Raw genomic sequence first — 20,861 nt, 5'->3', positions numbered from 1 at the left:
CCCTAAATGATTTGGGACCTGCCTACCTTCGTGACCGTATCTCTCTTCATGAACCATCTCGGGCCCTCCGTTCTTCTGGGGAGGCCCTTCTTTCACCCCCACCAGTCCCCCAGACTCGCTTGGTGAGTACAAGGGAGAGAGCCTTTTCCTCTGTGGCTCCCCAACTCTGGAACTCACTTCCTGGAGAGATTAGGAAAGCCCCTACCCTAGAAACCTTTAAAAAGAACCTCAAAACCTGGCTCTTCTGCTGCACGTTTGATGAGTAGATCGACTACATCCTCATATTAGTGTTTAGTTTAACGGTTTTTGTTATTGGAGTGCATTCCCCCCATAGGAAAGTTTTGCTCCACGACCTCCACTAAAATGAGCTCTCCTCCGCAAATAATCTGTCCTTGTTTATCTCGTGTTTATCTCGCCTGAGTTTTTAATCTGTTTCTACCCAATTTTCTTTTATCCATTACATGTAGCTCGCCCATGTTACCGGGATTGTGTTTATTGTAATTTTATATTGCTGTGTTGTCTTTTGTTTTATGTAATTGCCTTATTATTGCTTATTATTTGCGTTTTCGGTTTTTTTCTTCTTCATGTAATTGTTGTTTTGGGCTTGGACTCATGTAAGCCGCACCGAGTACCCATCGGGGAGATGGAGCGGGGTACAAATAAAGCTTATTATTATTATTATTATTATTATTATTATTATTATTATTATTGGTCTTGAGTAGCCTGGTCCACTTTTTCAGGTGTTTTTACATAATCCTATACATAGGCAGGGGAACCTGGCTTTTATGTCCATTTGCAAGTGTGTTTTAAGAGGCTCTTGCAGTCATCTAGCTGCACCATCCACTGATTTTACCCACATGATTCAAATAACCCAGTGCGAACTTGCTGAATGACTTATATACACTTTCTCCGCCTATGACCTTGCAGAGACCTCCCCTCCCTTTCCTTTGGGAGATGAGAATGCTATATGCACATGCATTTACACACCGAGCAAAGGCAACTAAAGAGAGCTTGGAAAAGAGGAGCTCTTTAAAGGAAAACTTTTATTCTAAACAAGCAATCTACATGAGTAAAAATTGTATCTTATATTATCTTATATTCTAAACAAGCAATCTCCGTGAGTAAAAATTGTATCTTATACATAAAGGCTATCCTTCAAGTATTGCTTTGGATTAAAGTTACAAACAGCCCAAGTTAAAAGAACATAATTTTCAATGAGACTATCTAAATATTTATCTTCTGTTCATGATGCAAATGGAATCTAGGTCTTGAATGTTCATGAGAAGTTGAGAATCTGGACCCCCTGGGCCCAGGCTATGATGAAGCTCAGTCCCAGAGTCTCAGCCTTTTTGTCTCTTTATCTCTCTCTCTGCACCATGAGGTTTTATAATCTCTCACTTGGAAACATCTGGAGCCCCTGGTGTCAGGACTGAAGACCGACAGGTCGCAGGTTCGAATCTGGAGAGAGCGTGGATGAGCTCCCTCTATCAGCTCCAGCTCCTCATGCGGGGACATGAGAGAAGCCTCTCACAAGGATGATAAAGCATCAAAACACCCGGGCATCCCCTGGGCAACATCCTTGCAGACGGCCAATTCTCTCACAGCAGAAGTGACTTGCAGTTTCTCAAGTCGCTCCTGACACGACAAAAAACAAAACAAACTTGGAAACATTGGGCAATCGTCTCTTGCTATCTATGGCTCTTGCATGATGCTGATCCAAATACATGCAACTTAAACCATCATTAACCCTTTGTTTACCTGGAGGGAAGACGATTCCCCTTAACGCTGGTGCCCAGATAACAGGAGAACCCATTACCACATGTTTTTGGCATGGATGGAAGAGCTGATTTTCTAGCCCTCAGTTTTTCAGCCAAAAGTTATTTGGTTAAATACTGTAGTTGAAATAGTCTTACAAACCCATGTCCAAAGAAAACACAAAACTAAACTGCCTGCATCTCCTCCCTAAGAACCAGTGAGTCTGTTTAACTTGGGAGACCTGGAAGCATGCTAAGCTTTGTTGTTCTAAGCCTGGTTTATACTTTTAAATCATCCTGTGCTTTATAAATCCATTAACGTGAGCTAATGGTTAAGTGATGTTGTTCTGGTAAACATTATGACCATACCATATCCTGTTTAAAGGCACTTAACATGAGTACTGGCTCATTTATATAATGTGTTGGCACACTGGTAGCACATCTTAGCATAAAAATGGGCTGAGAGCACTGCTGTGTGCATTGAAACATGAGGGAGCGTATGGGATATTTGCACAGCTAAACACATTACCTGTGGCCCACGTCATTTACAGAAACAGGATTTTAGAGGAAATTAGCTGTGATCCTTCCAAGGATATCTGTTAATTGCCTATTATGCAAGAGCAAAAGGATCTTTAGATGTCTCTGAAATGGATAGGTATTTTACCCAATATCCACATCATGGACGAGTAAGCATTTATTTTCATTTATTTATTGCCTTTCTCCCAAGATACTGTTTAGCAACTTAACAAAGCAGGTCCTAATCTGTCCACTTTGGCGCAATAATACTATATTATGTACTATATTACTATATTATGCTATATGTGTACATTCATATATAACGTTACCTCAGTGAGGACAAAATTAAGGGTTTTGCTATAACCCATGACTAAGCTGAAGATAAAATGTAGGGCCACATAACAAATATTTTCCTTCCTTTTTAAAAAATTATAGAGGGAATGTACTTCGGAAGAACCAACAAGAAGGAGGGTATCTGCCTATTTGGGGGGTTATAACAGGATGTGTATGTATTAAATTGCACTGCTGACCTGTCTATCCAAATATAGATAAGGAAAATAATATAAATGAGGGGGGGGGGGAAATGAAAATGCAGCCTGAAAAAGGGGGCTCTGTAATGAATCCCTTACCTTAGCAGGCTAGCTTAAGCCTAAGGGAGTGGGCCTGGCAAAGCCAAAGCATCCATTTTAGGAAAGGGGGACAGGGAGACTTCATTTTAAGTTAGGTTTGCCTTGAGGGGGGCGTATTCTAGTCTTGGAGGGAAAATCAGAAGGCTAGGATTAGTTAGAAAGATGGGGGCAGAGCCTAAGTGGTCTGAAGGAAAAAGTGTCTTTTAAACTGAGGTTTGAGGTCCCAGTTTGCCAGTTGGAAGTTTGGAAAGGGTCAAGAGAAGAAGTATGGGTGTTAGCGAAAGCAGTTTGGGCTTTGAAGAAGAAGTTTGGGTCAGTCTTTTGTGTAGTATTCAGAACAGTTATTGAGTAAATAGCTGGAATACTGTGTGGCACAGCACCCCGTTAGTGGTCTGTTCATTTCCTAAGGAAGGCTAGTTCAGGTTTTTGGCTAGTTTCCTAAGGGGGATTTTTGGGAGTTACTATGAGAGATTCATTTCCTGAAGTACTCTTCTGTGGTGAAACTTTTAAGACTTGTAACCCAGAAGTTTTTAAGATCTTCACTCAAACACAACCACAAGTTTTTATGCCAGTATTTTACTGAAACCATTAAGCATTTGTACCTGAATATTTCGAGCCTGTTCAATAAACGTTCTTGTTATTTTTAGCAACTTATACCAGCCTCAGTGTGAATACCTTTGTGGTCAAAGCATTATTCAAGTCTGCTTTTAACAGCCTCTAAGAAAACTATAGTGACATAGTGTGGGTCACAGGAAAAACTCTCCACATAAAAACAGCTTGTTCATTATTAATATGGTGGCAGTGGAAATCTTTTGAAGAATCATTTTAAATCTCTCAGTTCCAGTGGTTTCCAGTTCCTAACTTTTAAATAGACAGTTGGTTCAGCAACCATACTCCCTCTATATTTTGGTGAGTTAGTCTGTAGTGGTGGTGTATATTGTTATAATTTGGCTGAGCAGCGTTGGGATTATTTTATATATTTCCCCATATATAAATTTAATTTAAAATCTTCTCTCTTACTTGCTTTGTCGTCCCATTAGCTTTCCCTTGTCCAAATCAGAAAAAAGAAGGCAGCCACCCCTCCTTCCTCGCCTTCTGTTCTGCAGCAACTTGGGGGACTCCAAAGAATGCAGTGCACCTGGCATTTTGGTCACTTGAGATAGAGTAGAATAGTGACAGACATTTTTAACAGGGATATTTAGGTCTCATAAGGCTTGCAAATAAACTTCCGAGGCTTGCAAGGATGATAAATTAAGCCCCTATTCAAAATGGCCACTGTTGCTTTGTTCCCCTCGAGTGCCCCAAATACTGGGGAGCACAGAACATTTCCAGCATTGATCCATAGATAAGTCAATCCAGATTTTTTGGCTCAATTTTTTTGGTGACCCCCCCCCCCCCCAACTTATATATGAGTATATACAGTGCTCAGATATTAGCCTTCACTCAGATATATCTACTTTTGCTAACTTGCAGCTGGGGAGCAAAAAGGATGCTAACTTGCAGCTGGGGAGCAAAAAGGAGTATTTTTTTAAAAGTTCTGCCCAGAAATTAGAAGTGTTTTTCTAAGTAATTCCACAAGCCTAAGCATGTGAAAGGCTGTTTAGTATCAGTTACACAACAAGAAGCCAAATCCAGGTTTAGGAAAATCTGATTTTCGCCATGACTATGTCCATTTGGCTCTTGTCCAGCGCCTCGTGTCTATCCCACTTCCATGTGTATTGTCACGTCCTGTGGTTGACTTGGATCAATGAACCAGGCTCATTTCTGTGGTCATAAATATGTTGCTATGCAGACTAATTAAAGGCTTTGGAAGAGTTCAGATCAAATGCTAAAACCTCACCGAAATTGAATCGAAACATACCCTGTTCTCATAGTAAAAGAATTTAATTCAAATCAGCAGCACTTGCTATTTATATAGTATTTATATAGTGCTTTCCTCAGCACTCAAGCAATCTTTCCTATTAATTTAGCAGTTACAACATTCCCTGTTGCAGGTGGAATACTGTACCTCATATAAAGCAATTGTTGACTTCACAGATAAGGTGTGGTTTAACTGGGACATCCCAGCCACTGATTACTTTCATAATCACTATGCAGATTTGCTAAAAGTTATGATCGGTCCCTAGTACAACTCCTATTGAGTTCTGTTGAAAGAAAGATATAATGACTGTGGCAGCTATCCAAGAATCTAAAATCTTTGTGGAAAACTTGTCATCTGTTTATGACTCAGTTTCTGGCCACCTCAAAAGTTTTTAAATGGATTGGGTTGGAATGGCATTACTTTGCCTTTTTGATTGTGTTATATGATGTTGCATAAGGGGACATAAAAATTTTCTGCACTAAACATCTTCAATGTGAAGCATAGTGTGTTAGTCTAGAACAGGGGTCCTCAAACTTTTTAAACAGAGGGCCAGGTCACAGTCCCTCAAACTGCTGGAGGGTCGGATTATAATTTGATCCAACGGGCGGCAGCCAGGTTGTTAACTGGGGCTCCTTACAGGGAGCGGTCATCCCTCCTGTTCAAGGAGCTCCACTGGCTGCCATTCATCTACCGGACCCAATTCAAGGTGCAGGTTCTTACCTACAAAGCCCTGAACGGTTTGGGACCCGCCTACCTGTGTGACCGCATCTCTGTATACGAACCCGCACGATCCCTTCGATCATCCGGAGAGGCCCTGCTCTCAATCCCACCAGCCTCGCAGGCACGATTGGTGGGGACGAGAGAGAGGGCCTTTTCGGTGGTGGCCCCTCGACTCTGGAATTCTCTCCCTAAAGATATCAGACAGGCCACAACTCTGGCAGTCTTTAGGAGGAGCTTGAAGACGTGGTTGTTCCAGTGTGCCTTCCCGGAATAATGATCCCATAGCACTTTGTCCTCCAAGCACTTTATATTTTTAGGTCTGCTCGTATGCCCTTCCACAAACGCCACTATCACCTTTTCGTCCATGTCCCAGCATTATTCTCCATTTTAACTTTACATTTGGCCTTCCCACTGTTTTTAATTGTGTGTTGTCTTATTGCTAATTTTGTATATTTGATTGTCTATGTTTTTATTTAATTGCTTGTACTGTTGTTGTTATTATTATTGCTTGTACTGTTGTATTTGGGCTCGGCCTCATGTAAGCCGCACCGAGTCCCTTGGGGAGATGGTAGCGGGGTATAAATAAAGTGTCATTATTATTATTATTATTTGAAAAAAGCATGAATGAATTCCTATGCACAGCGCACATATCTTATTTGTAGTGCAAAAAACACTTTAAAACAATACAATAATTAAAATAAAGAACAATTTGAACAAATATAACCTTATTTGTATTTCAATGGGAAGTGTGGGTCTGCTTTTGGCTGAAGAGATAAGATAGTTGTTGTTGTGTGTTTTCAGGTCATTTCAGACTTAGGTTGACCCTGAGCGAGGACCAGGTAAATGACCTTGGAGGGCCGTATCCGACCCTCGTGCCTTAGTTTGAGGGCCCCTGGTTTAGAATCTCCCATTTTCAGCTAAAATAAACTGGTTAACTTTGAATCATTATTATGAAAAGGAATATTGAAGCTTTTTGGGAATTTTTAGTAAGTCTCTACGTGGGGGTTTCAGGACAAAACTGTTCGGTTTATTCGTTGTTTAAAATGTTCATATACCTCTCTTGAACTAGAACATCTCCCACAGCAGTTTACAGATCAATAAACACGAGACAGACTGCACTTTCCGAATGATATGACACAGAAAGAACAGGGGGTGCAGAAGGGAGGAAGAACACAGGAAAACTCAGACCATGTTACATAGCATGAATTTTTATAATGACTTGCGTTATGGAAACAGGTCACTCACAATTAAAAAAACAACAACAAAACAGGCCCTGACAGGTTTCAGGATATAGCCTGAAGGCTAAATTTTCTTTCCTGTAATATAGTTGTAAGTTTTTGGTTTCATAGGGCAGAACCTTTTAACCTTTAAGATCTAGATAAAATCTCATGACTTTTTGCCATTTCTGCTACTACTGATGAGGCTGGTTAAAGCAGGTTGAGTTGTCAGTTCTTCATTTCCTTTCTTCACAGCCAGATCTTACATAAGAAACACCAGACTACCCTATGTAGAATCCATCGTTTCTGTTCCCCCATTGTACATCGTCCTTTAATCCAGAATTTCTCAAACTGTGCTCCTCCAGATGTTTTGGACTTCATCGCTCACAATTCCTAACAACTGGTAAACTGACTGGGATTTCTGGGGGCTAAAGTCCAAAACACCTGGAGGAGCAGTTTGAGAAACACTGCTTTAATCTATTTTCCAGCCACCAGCAGCCAGTGATAGGGTGAGAGATTCAATGTACCTGAACTCCTATTATCATTGTATTATCTAACATGATACAATGGATATGGCATTTTCTAGGCAACATTAGCAACCTTATGCTAAGTTTCTAATAGTCATGAGGGATCTTGATTTGAATTTGAACTGCATTGCCAGCAGTGATTTTTCCTCACATCTTTAAAAATTATATATATATATACACACACACACACACAGACACACACACACTCACACACTAGCTGTACCCACCACACTCCTTCTTCCTTCCCTCTTTCTCTCCTTTCTTTCTTTCTCTCCTTCCTTCCACCCCCCCCCCCCCTTTTCTTTCCCTTCCGTTTCTCTCTTTTCTTCCTTATCTACCTCTTTCCTTCCTTTGCTCTTTGGTTCCATCCATCCTTCCCTCTCTCTTTCCTTCTTTCCTTCTCTACCTCTTTGTTGTGTTCCCCCTTTTCTTTCCCTTCTTTCTTTCTTTCCACCCTCCCATCCATCTCTGCTTCTTTCCCTCTTTCCTTCCCTCCTTCCTTCCCTCTCTCTTTCCTTCCTTCCTTCTCTACCTCTTTGTTGTGTTCCCCCTTTTCTTTCCCATCTTTTTTCTTTCCTCCCATCTTTCTCTGCTTCCTTCCTTCCCTCTTTCCTTCCCTCCTTTCTTCCCTCTCTTTCCTTCCTTCCCTACCTCTTTGTTGTGTTCTCCCTTTCCCCCCTTTCTTTCTTTCTTTCTTTCCCATTCTTCTCTGCTTCCTTCCCTCTTTTCTTCCCTCTCTCTTTCCTTTCTTCCTTCTCTACCTCTTCGTTGTGTTCCCCCCTTTCTTTCCCTTCTTTCCTTCTTTCCTCCCATCCTTCTCTGCTTCCTTCCTTCCCTCTTTCCTTCCCTCCTTCCTTCTTTCCCTCTTTCCCTCCCTCCTTCTCCCCTTCTTCCATTTTTGGGTTCCTCTCCACTGCTTTTTTTTGGGGGGGGGGGGTATCAGTGATGGTCACTCGTTGGTCTGTTAGGGATGTAGTGTCCAAGTTTGGTGTCCATTTATCCAGTGGCTTTTGAATTATGTTACTCCCACAAACAAACATTACATTTTATTTTATTTATATAGATATATCACACACACACACACCTCTGTCACTGAAGGCCATAAAATACTGCTATTTATCTTCATGAGGCTAAACAATGCTAGTATCTCTATGTTTTGCCTTACATGGTAAAAAGCAGCTGCCGGGGGGGGGGGGGCAGGGGGTGGATTAATTTCCTAATGTTAAAAGAGCAATATAAGTGCTCCTTTCCGTGTGATTTGGAACTGGAATTTGCTTCTTCCTCTTTTTTCCTCTCCTTGAGGTTGTTAATGCTAATGCATGTCTCAAAACACCGTGAACAATCCAGATCAGAGAGCTCCTGCATCACATTTAACCTGTCACTAAATTACATGAAAAAATATGTACACGTCTTTCCTTCCTTCTCATTCACTCCTTTACCCATCAGTTTTCATGCTTGCCACAAGCTGACGTGGCAGTGTCCTTCTCTTTCTTTGCTGATGTTTTGAATACGCCTACAAATACGTAGTATCTTAAGTCCAGCCCAACCTGTTAAACAAATCCTTGATGTGTGTGTTTTTGACAGGTGGTAGATATCAAGCTAAAACCTAGTACTGGAAGCATTTTGAAAGCATTACAGCTGCTGTTGGGGTAATAAAAATTGTATATACCTGCTGAATGGGAAGCCCATTCTGTTCCTTTTCCCACTAAGCTGAGCAGCAAGAGCAGTAAGAAAATTATTACTGGGGAAAGAGATAAAAAGCTAATTAAACTGACAGTATAGTTTTGGTAATTCCCAACATATGGTACCTTTTCTTCCCATCCCACTTTCTCAGTTCATTGTTGCCTCTGTATTCATCCATTGGAAATCCAAAATTTGACAGAAGTAAATGTGAGTCCTCAAGCTGAAACATCCCAATGATTGTGTGATCTTCATAGCCACTACATATGACGTGCCTCTCTGAGCCACCGTAGTCCACCGCTACTGAGTTCATTTCTACTCCAGCAGCTCTATGAAGCTGCTTCTTCTATGAGGGTTGAATGAGGAGTAATGCCTCCACCTTCGTAACTTCTCAGTACTGGTACGCAGCAGGTACTGGCTTGTTCAGTAGACTCTCCTCTACAGTTCCATTTTGGCAGGAAGCCAGTTGTGTTGTTAAAGTGCGAAGTATGGAACCCTGCACAGACAGTTGGTCAGTGCGACTTAAGCAACGTGCAGTCATTGAATTCTTGACAGCAGAAGGTGTCACCCCAAAGGAGATTAATCTGAGAATGCAAGCTGTTTATGGTGATTTTGTTGATGTGACTACTGTGCGTCATTGGGCGAGTAAGTTTAAAGATGTTGAGGTGGGAACATCTGACTTGTGTGACAAACAAAGAGTTGGACGTCCTGTGACAGCAAGCACCGGGTTTCACAAGCAAAAGGTTGACAGATTGATTCAGGACGATCGTTGTATCACTCAGAGAGAAATTTCAAGCATAATTGGCATTTCACAAGAACGTGTGGGTCACATTATTGCTTTGCTTGGCTATCGGAAGATCTGTGCATGATGGGTACCCAGTAGGCCTGTTCAATGCATGGTTCTAAACTACTTACAAAACTAAAGTTATGGTGGTGAAAATTTCATAACTCTTTCAAAATTTAATTATTATTTCATTATTGGTGATTTTTATGACAGAACCAATTATGATCTGCCATTTATAATGAAATTTTGATAGTTTTGTTAGTGTTCTGAAATTTTCACCACCAGAACTTTAGTTTTGTAAGTACTTTAGAACCATGCATTGAACAGGCCTAGTACCCAGAATGAGAGAACTGTGAGACGCTGGTTGCAGAAACAGAGTGTCACCTTTTTCTGTGACGGCTTCAGAAAACTTGTTCATCGTTGGCAGAAATGTATCCAATGTCTGGTGATTATGTGGAAAGTGAATACTGGTAGTTAAAGAGCACATTCTAAGGATTATTTCTGTGTTTGATTTATTAAAATGTTCCCATCCAAACCCAAGTAATGAAGGTGGAGGCATTACTTTTCATTCAACTCTCATAGTGTTCCACAGATATGTTCTATGACATTTAGGAGTCAGAAACAGTTTAGTGCTCTTCTTTGATTCTAATAATGGTACCAAATACATCAACCCATTCACCAAATGACAGTTTTCGTAACCCAGTGATAATTTTATTAGCACAGCAGCCAAAATCACACCTTAATTGCCAAAAGCGATATCCAGTAGCACTTTATTGGAATGCAGCCAATAGAGTGGCCTCTGTAAATATAAAGAAACAGCCATGTTCATCTGGATCAGTATGCAAAGCGATCCAGTAGCACCTTTGAGTCAACAGAGAGAATTAAGTTGGATAGCACAACCTGTCACAGACTTAAATCTGCTTCATTAGATGGAAAAGAATGAAATGGGAAGAAACTATGTTTATCTATCACGGCATAATGGCCACATATTTTTCAAGATGGTGTATGTTTTTGGAAACCAGTAAGAATTAAACTGTATTGCTTGGAGGTAGATTTCCCTGTAGATAAGCTTTGTTTTATTATTTGACTGGGGGAGGGGGGAATAGAAGGGAAAGTTCCCTTCAAGCTGCTCTGTTTTGTCGTTGCCTCCTGTGAGCACTGAGACAAGAGCTGCTCTCAAGCAACTCAGCTTGTGGCACAGCTTTCATGGGAAAGGCTCCAACAGTTGAATTCCTTTGGTTTTTAGGCAACCAAAAGTCCTTGTGATTGTGTGTTTCTGGACATTGTGTTCAGAACCCACCTGCATCTGTAGCTGGAAGATCTGTTTGTTCACTAGGACTTTTACCAGCACCGAGCTGGTTCATTTTCTCTTCAACTGTGGGAGTTTTTCTCTTCCTTTCTCTCTCTTGTTTTTATTTGTAATACCTCATCTGCATGTGCCTGGAGTCTTCAAAGCAGAATCTATTCTATTGGCAAGAATTCAGCTCTTGTTTGGCTGGACCTTGTTTATTTTTTAATGGCCTTTAAAGTTTTTAAAGCATTCAAAACCCCCATAATGAATGCTGAGAGAAGTCCCCCAGAAGAACTAAGGAGAGAACCAGGTACAGGTCATATTTTTCTGATACACAACCTGGCATTGGCACATTTTTAATTCCCATTTGCTCAGATTTTTACACACTTTGAATCAACAGTTGAGAGCTTTAGCAAGTCTCTGCTGACTTGATGGATATGGAGATCTGTCGCACCTCAGAGTAGAACCACCTTGCTTAAGACACCAAAGAACACACCAGCTGTTGTCTTTGTAGTTTTATTGAAAATAAAAGATAAAAAGTTCAAAAAGCAAAAGTAAATTTCAAAATATCAATCCAAGGTACACAGGCAAACAAGATCCATGAAGACACAGGCAAGGCAAAGTCCCTTAAGTGCATGACAAAATCCTAAAACATGAACATGAAAAGCTACAAGATAAATCCCAAAGTCTCTTGGTTAAAGCGTGAAGTTGCTCTGACACTGAGGCACATTCAAACAGTCTGTTTCATACTCTTGGGCCAGCATGAAGGCATTCCTATGGCCTCAGGCCTCTCTCCCTCTCGCCTCCCAGCAATCCTGACACTTCTTCGCACTTTCAATTCCAAACGATCAGCCCTATCTAAATCACCATCCCCATCGAGGTCAGATCCCTCCTTAGCTGGCAGAGAACTATCCTCCCTTTCTACATCCTCCCTTCCTTCATCAGGCACCTGGCTCTCAGTCTCAGTAGTTTCACTTTCCCCAGCGTCAACCCTTGCTGTGGGAAACAACTGAACTACTTCCCCCTGATCCTGGTCTTCCTCGTCTAACACAGGAACATCCTTGCTTTCCATCTAATCATCCCTCTCAGAATAATTGATACCATCACTCTGTGATTCCAGCTGAGTCACAACAAGATCTCTCCCAGCAGCTCTTTTAAAATTACAGATGCAGCCACTGATTCTTATGCACGGCCACTCATATCTTCTCATCAAACATTCCATGATGCCATATGAACCAAACAGGATTTTAAAATTTAGTTATGACATTTGCACACCCCATAGCACATTTTGATGACTTTGGCCCCATGTACACTGTCAGTGTAAACCCATATAATCCAGTTCAAAGCAGATACTGGATTATATGGCAGTTTAGGGTTAGGGTTAGGGTGGCGAGGGAGATCGTCTTCTTAGCGTATCATCTCCTCCCATTTTATAGGACATTGTTTCGCTTTACAATTCCTATCAGACGGTTTATGTTCTCCAGCCTTTCTCCTGTACTGTCCCACATTCTGAACCATCACACATGTGAGTGCAGTCCCCACCCACTCCGCATTCTTATTTTTAATCAAGAAAAACTTCAAAATTGCAGAAAAACAAAATTAAAAGCTAACTGTAGAACAATATCAAAAGCTAAGATTACTATGGACATCATCCCATTTGGGAGAGAATTTGTGGGAATTTTAAACCCTTTTGCCATGATCTGTCTTTCCGATGCCTTCCTTTCTTCCATTGATATTTTGAATATTAGTGATATTATAACCCCCTTTTCCATGATCCCTTCCTCCCCTGCATTCCTTCCCTCCATCAGACCAGTGTTATTATAAACCACGTTGCCACACGTTCCTCCCATGCATGCCTTCTCTCCATTAGACCAGTGACATTTTAAATCCCTTTGCCTATTGTTTGGGTTTTTCTCATCACTTTCTCTATGTTTTGCACAGACCCTGCCCTCTTGAATCCGAAAATGCCCACTTTTCCATCTATTGGTTGTTTATACTTTTTATGATGTCGTTACTTTTTTTGGTTTTAATTGTTTTAATTATATTGTTTATTGTTATATGTACAAATATTATTTATTATTATTATTAAAAGTTATTATTCTATTTTGTGAATTCTTCTTGGTGCCGGGATTAGTCCCCATGTAAGCCACCCTGAATCCCTCTGCGGAGATGGTGATGGGATATAAGAATAAAGTTATTATTATTGCCAGGATCCCCTCTTCCCATGCCTTTTTATATGGTATTTTATTTGTTATAACATAGAGATAACACAAAACAAAGAGAATATTATATATACAATGTTAAGACTAATAAAAATAGTGAGATAAAAAAGAAAAAGAAGAGAGAGAAAAAATAAGAAAATTTTTGTTGACTTTCGTTCTTCTTCTTCCCATAGTTAAAATAATATGTTTGGGCCCCAATGTGATTTGAGATATGACTTATAAAGATATGTTCAAATTTAAGACAAAATTATAAGGTTACTATAAATCAGTTCTGAACTTTCATAGGTATTCGAACTTCCTATAGTGGGTAAAAAAAGAACAAAACAGCTTCACGACCGCCACTAAAACGAGCTCTCCTCCGCAAATAATCTGTCCTTGTTTATCTCGTGTTTATCTCGCCTGAGTTTTTAATCTGTTTCTACCCAGTTTTCTTTTATCCATTACATGTAGCTCGTCCGTGTTATTGTGATTGTGTTTATTGTAATTTTATATTGCTATGCTGTCCTTTGTTTTATGTAATTGCGTTATTATTGTTTATTATTTGCGTTTTCGGTTTTGTTTTATTTCATGTAATTGTTGTTTTGGGCTTGGCCTCATGTAAGCCGCACTGAGTCCCCATCGGGGAGATGGAGCGGGATACAAATAAAGTTTATTATTTATTATTATTATTAAAAAGTTAGCAAAAGCACAATTTTGAAAGCCTAAAAAGGTAAAGGTAGTCCCCTGACATTAAGTCCAGTCATGTCTGACTCTGGGGTGTGGTGCTCATCTCCATTTCTAAGCCGAAGAGCCAGCGTTGTCCGTAGACACCTCCAAGGTCATGTGGCTGTCATGACTGCATGGAGCGCCTAGAAAATGCAGAGAAAGCAAAGTTGTGATATCTTATAATAGCAATATTCTTTAGGGTAACAATAATTACAAAAAGTTACTCTTCCAGACTCATGCAGAAGGATTTTGTAAAAGAAGTGGAGTATAGGAGACTGCCCATTCCTCCATGTCACTGAAACAATTCAGCATGGACAAATCTGACAGATCTCATCCCATGTTCTCTCATTCCCAGGAGCCTCAGGAGCTCATTTTTAGGAGCACCAGGTTTCCTCCTGTCTCCTGTCGCCCCCTGTTTCTCTACACTTCTACTACATTTCAGGGACAAAGTGCAACAGATGACAACTGAAAATAGTTTTCTTCAGCGTGGTGTCTGTGAAATGCACACACAGGTGTGAATTTCACAGACTACCACTCGAAGAAAGGTGGTTACAGGTAAGCAACCTAACCTTCTTTAGTGTGGTGTCTGTGTAATGCACATCTGTGTGTGAATTTCACAGACTACCACTCGAAGAAAGGCAGTTTCAGGTAAGCAGCCTAATCTTACGTTGTGTTAAGGACTCTGTGGTACTTTGTCCCTGAAATGTCTTAGTAGTGTGTGGAAACTGGGGAGGACTTGTGTCTGATGAGATCTTTAGACAGGTGGTGCTTAGCGGTTGAACCTAACTGTATGTTTTGTTTCCTTCCAGTTTTTTAAAGCATTCTCCAAGAAACCTGAAGATGGCATCAGGCTCTACCGTATGTATACTGAAATAAAATCTTTCCTAACTTAAAATCTTGCTACTGAGGCGCTGATAGGAGTTTGATTTACCAGGCCGGGTTAACCTAGAGTGAACTGGTTCATCCTCTTCATATCTTCTACCTGATTTAGGAAGCAAATATGGAAAAATTGTGTACGTGAGCCTAAAAACTGAGGGATAACTTTAGAATGTTTTTTTTCCATGAGACATAATCTCTAGTATTTGTCATTCCCTGTCTCTTTGCACACACAAACATATTTAAATGCTTCTGAATTTGTTAAAAAATTAATTCAGCTTGCCTTGACTCTTGCAATCAGCAGCAGGTGGCCAAATCAGTCTTATTTTGGGGTGATGAGATTTACATTTGACATTTATAGATTTTTGTTCAAAAATACCAAAAATTGAAACACGGGGGCAAAGCTTAAAATGGATAATAAAAATTAGAAATTCATTACTGCAGGGAACACACTTTTTTATCACCGGATCGCAATATTGTCTGGTGTGCACATTCATGCAAACATTCTCCCACACCCACAGTCCAACACACATAAGCTCTCCACCTCACACGTGCATAAGTACACAGAACAGAGGCACTTTCCCTTTACATTTCATGTCACACAATGCCATCTGAATGTGTATCTCTCCTGAGTCTGTGGGCAATTGGAAGAGACATACATCTACCTTCCTCTTCCCACAGTATGATCTGTACTGACATGGGGGTGTGAATATGCAAAAGCAGGGGTCCTCAAACTAAGGCCTGAGGGCCGGATACGGCCCTCCAAGGTAATTTACCCGGTCCTCACTCAGGGTCAACCTAAGTCTGAAATGACTTGAAAGCACATAACAACAACAACAACAACAATCCTATCTCATCAGCCAAAGGCAGGTCCACACTTCCCATTGAAAAAACGAATAAGTTTACATTTGTTAAAATTGTTCCTCATTTTAATTATATTGTTTTTAAGTGGTTTTTGCACTACAAATAAGATATGTGCAGTGTGCATAGGAGTTCATTCATTTTTTTTTCAAATTATAATCTGGCCCTCCAATAGTTTGAGGGACTGTGACCTGGCCCTCTGTTTAAAAAGTTTGAGGACCCCTGTGCAAAAGCCTAGTGGTATCTACAGATATTGTTGTTTCTTTGCCAAAGTCCTGTCCTGCTTCACTGGCCAGTTAGACCATGCTTTCTTGTGAATGATGAAACCATTGAGTGTATTCTTTGCATCCCTACTTCGGAACTGGTGCTGTTAAAATGTAAGCCAGAGCTAGAAAAGTGACCTTGTTGGACTTTGTCTTCCAGAGTCCCAGCATAGCCACTGATGACCAAACTTGGGTCCTCAGTTGTTGTTGGACTGCAGCTCTTAGAATGCCTGACCATTGGGCAACCTGCTTGGGCCTTTGGGAGCTGAACTCCAGTAAGAGCTGGGGACCCCCAATTTGCTAACTGCTGAGCAAGAGGGCAGAGGTGCTGAGTTCTTGCCCTTCAATTCAATATTTATATCAGCAGCAAAAGAAGACTGAATGTATGTAGCCTGTGATAAAGCCTAATATGTAGTGCAACATGTTACAGTAAGTCATAGAATCATAGAATCAAAGAGTTGGAAGAGACCTCATGGGCCATCCAGTCCAACCCCCTGCCTAGAAGCAAGAATATTGCATTCAAATCACCCCTGACAGATGGCCATCCAGCCTCTGTTTAAAAGCTTCCAAAGAAGGAGCCTCCACCACACTCCGGGGCAGAGAGTTCCACTGCTGAACGATTCTCACAGTCAGGAAGTTCTTCCTCATGTTCAGATGGAATCTCCTTTCTTGTAGTTTGAAGCCAAGTCGTAACAGGATCAAGAATGTTTGTGTGTTAAAGAAAACCTTATGCTGTTGATCATTATGTGCAGCTGCTAATGTAGGTCAACTAGTAATTTTGGACCACACCTGGTGGGGTATAACTGTATGGTTTTTAGAATACAGTTTAGCTTTTGCTCTGAGGAGCCTTTGCTCAGGCATTTTGCTCAACTATTTCTACTGCTCTCTCATTTGGATGGAGATGAAGAAGCCTTATTCTGTATTGCTTACAAAGACTATGTAAGTTCGTTGCACTGTTTGTAACATTGCAAGTTTATGTTTTAACCCTGCTGATAAGAGTAAAGTTTTTCTGTTCTTTTTCCTCTTGCCTGGGTGTAATGTTATTGTGTCTTCAGCATTGGACTTGATTGAAATACGCTTAGCGCAACAATTTATTTATTTACAGCATTTATATTCCGCCCTTCTCATCCCGCAGGAAACTCAGGGCGGATCACAGTGTACACATATATGGCAAACATTCTATGCCAATTTTAACATACAACATATACAGTCATACACAGAGGCTATTTAACTTTTTCTGGCCGCCAGGAGAGCTGTCGTCCATCTGCGACACTGATGAAGTACTTTCGCATTCCCCGCATGCTTCCTTGCTGAAGTGCTTTGCTGGAGTCTTTTTTATGGCCTCATAAATTAGTTAATTTAGCCTCCCCACACTTTAAGGTGGTACCTAATTTTCCTACTTGACAGATGCAACTGTCTTTCGGGTTGCAAAGGTCGACAACAGGCTACACAATTGGTTGGAAACCCACTCCAACCTGGCCTTTCTTCGAACTCATGACCTTTTGGTCAGAGTGATCTTAATGCAGCTGACACTCAGCCAGCTGCACCACAATCCCGGTGCGCATGTGTGGTATCTCTTCCACACATGTGTGGTATCTCTTCCACACATTCAGCCTGCTGTACAGACAGTGGACCAAGCTGCTTTGCAAACGAGGAGGGTTCTTTGAAGCTTTACACTTTGAGGCTAATGATCCTTTGGGATCTGGTATAGCAGAAACGGCAACTGGAAAGTTTTCTTCTTATTCATACGTGGGAAATGGCATGTGGAAAAGCAATTTAAGCTCTTGAATTAATTACGATAAGCTTTCTTTTCTGCACAGATCATGGAGATGACATTCAGAGCCTCAGAGAATCCGTAATCACCTCATTAGAAAGGCATGAAGATACGTGGCCTCCTTCATGCCCACCTCTGGAGCCAATCAGGTAACTTAGAAGTTGAGCGCAAAGTAAAATGGACCCTTTTGGGTTGCATGAGTTCAAATACATGCACATTTGTACTCATGCTGAAAGATTAACTGGGGAGTGAATGTTTCCATTGTAAATTATTTTACTTAAATTTTATAGACTGGTTTGTTTTCTATATTTTAAACATATCCAACTACTGTGAGTCAAAATGAACCTGTGCTTTGCTCTGTAGGTGCGGTCATTAGTATGCCTGCCTGAGCATGTTACCCTATAATGACAATTTTTTGCATTTATACAACACTTTAGAACATGTAAAGTGCTTCATGTGTGTTATATGTGTGATATGTGTTATCTGTGTGGTTCTGTGTGGATCTACTCATCCTGTGAGTAGATTCCTTTTGCTATTCCCATACCATTGAACAAAATCAGGCCAGTAACCTCCCCAATCAAAAGGAAAATCTTAGCTTCAAAAAGAATCCTTTTTGGAATGATCTTAAGGAGGTCTGATCTATAGAAATAAAAAATGCAGTGTTTGTTTGTGGGATTAACATAACTCAAAAACCACTGGACGAATTGACTCCAAATTTGGACAGAATACACCTAACAACCCAATGAGTGACCATCACTCAAAAAATTGATTTTGTCATTTGGGAGTTATAGTTGCTGGGATTTATAGTTCACCTATAATCAAAGAGCATTCTGAACTCGACCAAGGATGGAATTGAACCAAAGTTGGCACACAGGACTCCCATGGCCAACAGAAAACACTAGAAGGGTTTGGTGGGCACTGACCTTGAGTTTTGGAGTTGTAGTTTACCTACACCGAGAGAGCACTGTGGACTCAAACAATCAAGGATCTAGACCAAACTTGGCATGGATACTCAATATGTCGAAATGTGAACACTGGAGGAGTTTGGGGGAAATAGACAGTGACATTTGGGAGATGTCGTTGCTGGGATTTAAAGTTCACCTACAATTAAAGAGCATTCTGAATCTCATCAACAACAGAATTGGACCAAAATTTCCACACAGAACCCCCTTGACCAACAGAAAATACTGTGTTTTCTGGTGGTCTTTGCTGACCCCTCTGACACCCCCTTGCGACCCCCCCCCCCCGAGGTCCCGACCCCCGGTTGAGAAATGTTGCCTAAAAAGCCTTCCAATCCAACTCCCTTCATCAGGGCAAGAAAACATAATCAAGCCCTCCTGAGAAAGAGCCATCCAGCCCTAGATATAGATAGATATATATGATTCACACACACACACACACATTTGACAGATACAGTATCATAGATCTGAAAGGGACCCCTAAAGAAGGATAATTAAACTTTGCATTTTCCAGAATAGGCAAACCAGACATCAACCCTGACAAAGAAACAACAAGAAATACCGTTTACCCACAAGCATAAAGAAATTACATATATTAGAAACCAACACTTTCTCATTACTTTATTTTCCAGATCACCAGACTGGGCCACAGCAACGCCTGGCAGGGGATGGCTAGTTTTTAATAAACTTGGTGACCCAAATCCATTTGCTGGTGCTGACTAAACTAGAACCATGGAATGAATTTGGGTTTGCTTAAATCGACCATTTAGCCGTTGATTTAATGGGTCTGTTCTAGTTTAAAGTACCAGTTGGATTTAGGCCCAGGAATTGAAAGTATGCTATAAAATCTCAGTTCTTGTGGGTTTTTCGGGCTATATGGCCATGTTCTAGAGGCATTTCTCCTGACATTTCGCCTGCATCTATGGCAAGCATCCTCAGAGCTCACCTCTGAGGATGCTCGCCATAGATGCAGGCGAAACGTCAGGAGAAATGCCTCTAGAACATGGCCATATAGCCCGAAAAAACTCACAAGAACTGAGTGATTCCAGCCATGAAAGCCTTCGACAATACATATGCTATAAAATATTTATTTCTCTCAATTTTGTTCTTGTTATTAGACTCTGTAAAATGTATTGCAAAAGAATATTTATTAGAAATAGCATTAATAACAATGATGTTAGTCTAGTATTAGTAAAAGACATAATGGAAGATGATTTTGACATATTCATATCAAGTTTGACATTTTTATGTCCGTTTGAATTTGTAATTTGTAATTTAGTGAAAGAATCAATCAATCCCAGTATCAAATTATGTCTGATTAAAATCTAGAATGAAGCTCCTAATTTTCAATCCCTTTGCTTTAGGCCCAAGCACAATGAGAATAAAGTGCATGTAGTAGTAACATGAGCTATAAGACAAGTTTTGGTATACAAGGGCATGGAATACAAGAACATGGAAAATTGGCCTTTTTTTAATATAATGACCCTGCTGGCTGGAGGATTGATTGATTTAATTTTATCCCACCTTTTCCCCAAACTGGGATTCAAGGCAGCTGAGAGCTTCAGTCAAAAATTTATTTCACTAACTATTTTGTTTTTGAGTGTAGATTTTACCACATTAACACCATAACCATGTCAGAAAAATAGCTCCTGATGCCTGGTCCACGTGTTTCTTCTAATATTTCTAAAAGCCGAGATGAGTCTCCTTTGTGGAGAGAAAAAGTGGGGCAATAATTGTGAGGATATGTAAATTATTACCTATCCTATTTGACAGTTTAACTAAGAAGAAATGACATTTGAGATTTAAGGGGTCAGATCTGAAGCCTAAGTGTTCCTGCAATTCAGAATTTCAAAGTAACCAATTCAATAATAATAATAATAATAATAATAATAATAATAATATACCCTGCCACCATCTCCCCAAGGGGACTCGGGGCTGCTTACATGAGGCCAAGCCTAACAACACATCAGTAAAAACAAAACAGCAAGCAAATAAAACAATACAATTGATATAACTCACATATAAGCAATAACACACAAATTTAAAACCTTATGGCCGGGCCAGATGTAATAATTTTTTTTTAAATAAACACTGGGCATGAACAGATGTAGGATGTATCTAAGCAGGAGGGTTTTAAAGGAAATGTAGGGAGGCCAACCCAAGTGCTTCTGAGGACATTTTGCAGGGAATTGGTCATTGTTTCCTTTATTCAGGGAAGGCAT

At 40.4% G+C, this 20,861-nt stretch overlaps 1 protein-coding gene across 1 annotated transcript in view; it reads left to right on the top strand.

Annotated features, from left to right (window-relative positions):
• Window positions 1-20,861, top strand: part of QSOX1 (quiescin sulfhydryl oxidase 1) — a 112,105-nt gene that overhangs the window by 36,880 nt on the left and 54,364 nt on the right. Inside the window, exons 3-4 of the mRNA XM_060774455.2 lie at window positions 14,716-14,764; window positions 17,727-17,829. Of these exons, the coding sequence (XP_060630438.2) occupies window positions 14,716-14,764; window positions 17,727-17,829 (152 nt within the window). The remainder of the gene's footprint in view (window positions 1-14,715; window positions 14,765-17,726; window positions 17,830-20,861) is intronic.

The sequence above is a fragment of the Anolis sagrei genome, chromosome 4 (assembly GCF_037176765.1).
Source record: "Anolis sagrei isolate rAnoSag1 chromosome 4, rAnoSag1.mat, whole genome shotgun sequence".
Taxonomy (NCBI): domain Eukaryota; kingdom Metazoa; phylum Chordata; class Lepidosauria; order Squamata; family Dactyloidae; genus Anolis; species Anolis sagrei.
This window is presented reverse-complemented; position numbering and strand designations above follow the sequence as displayed.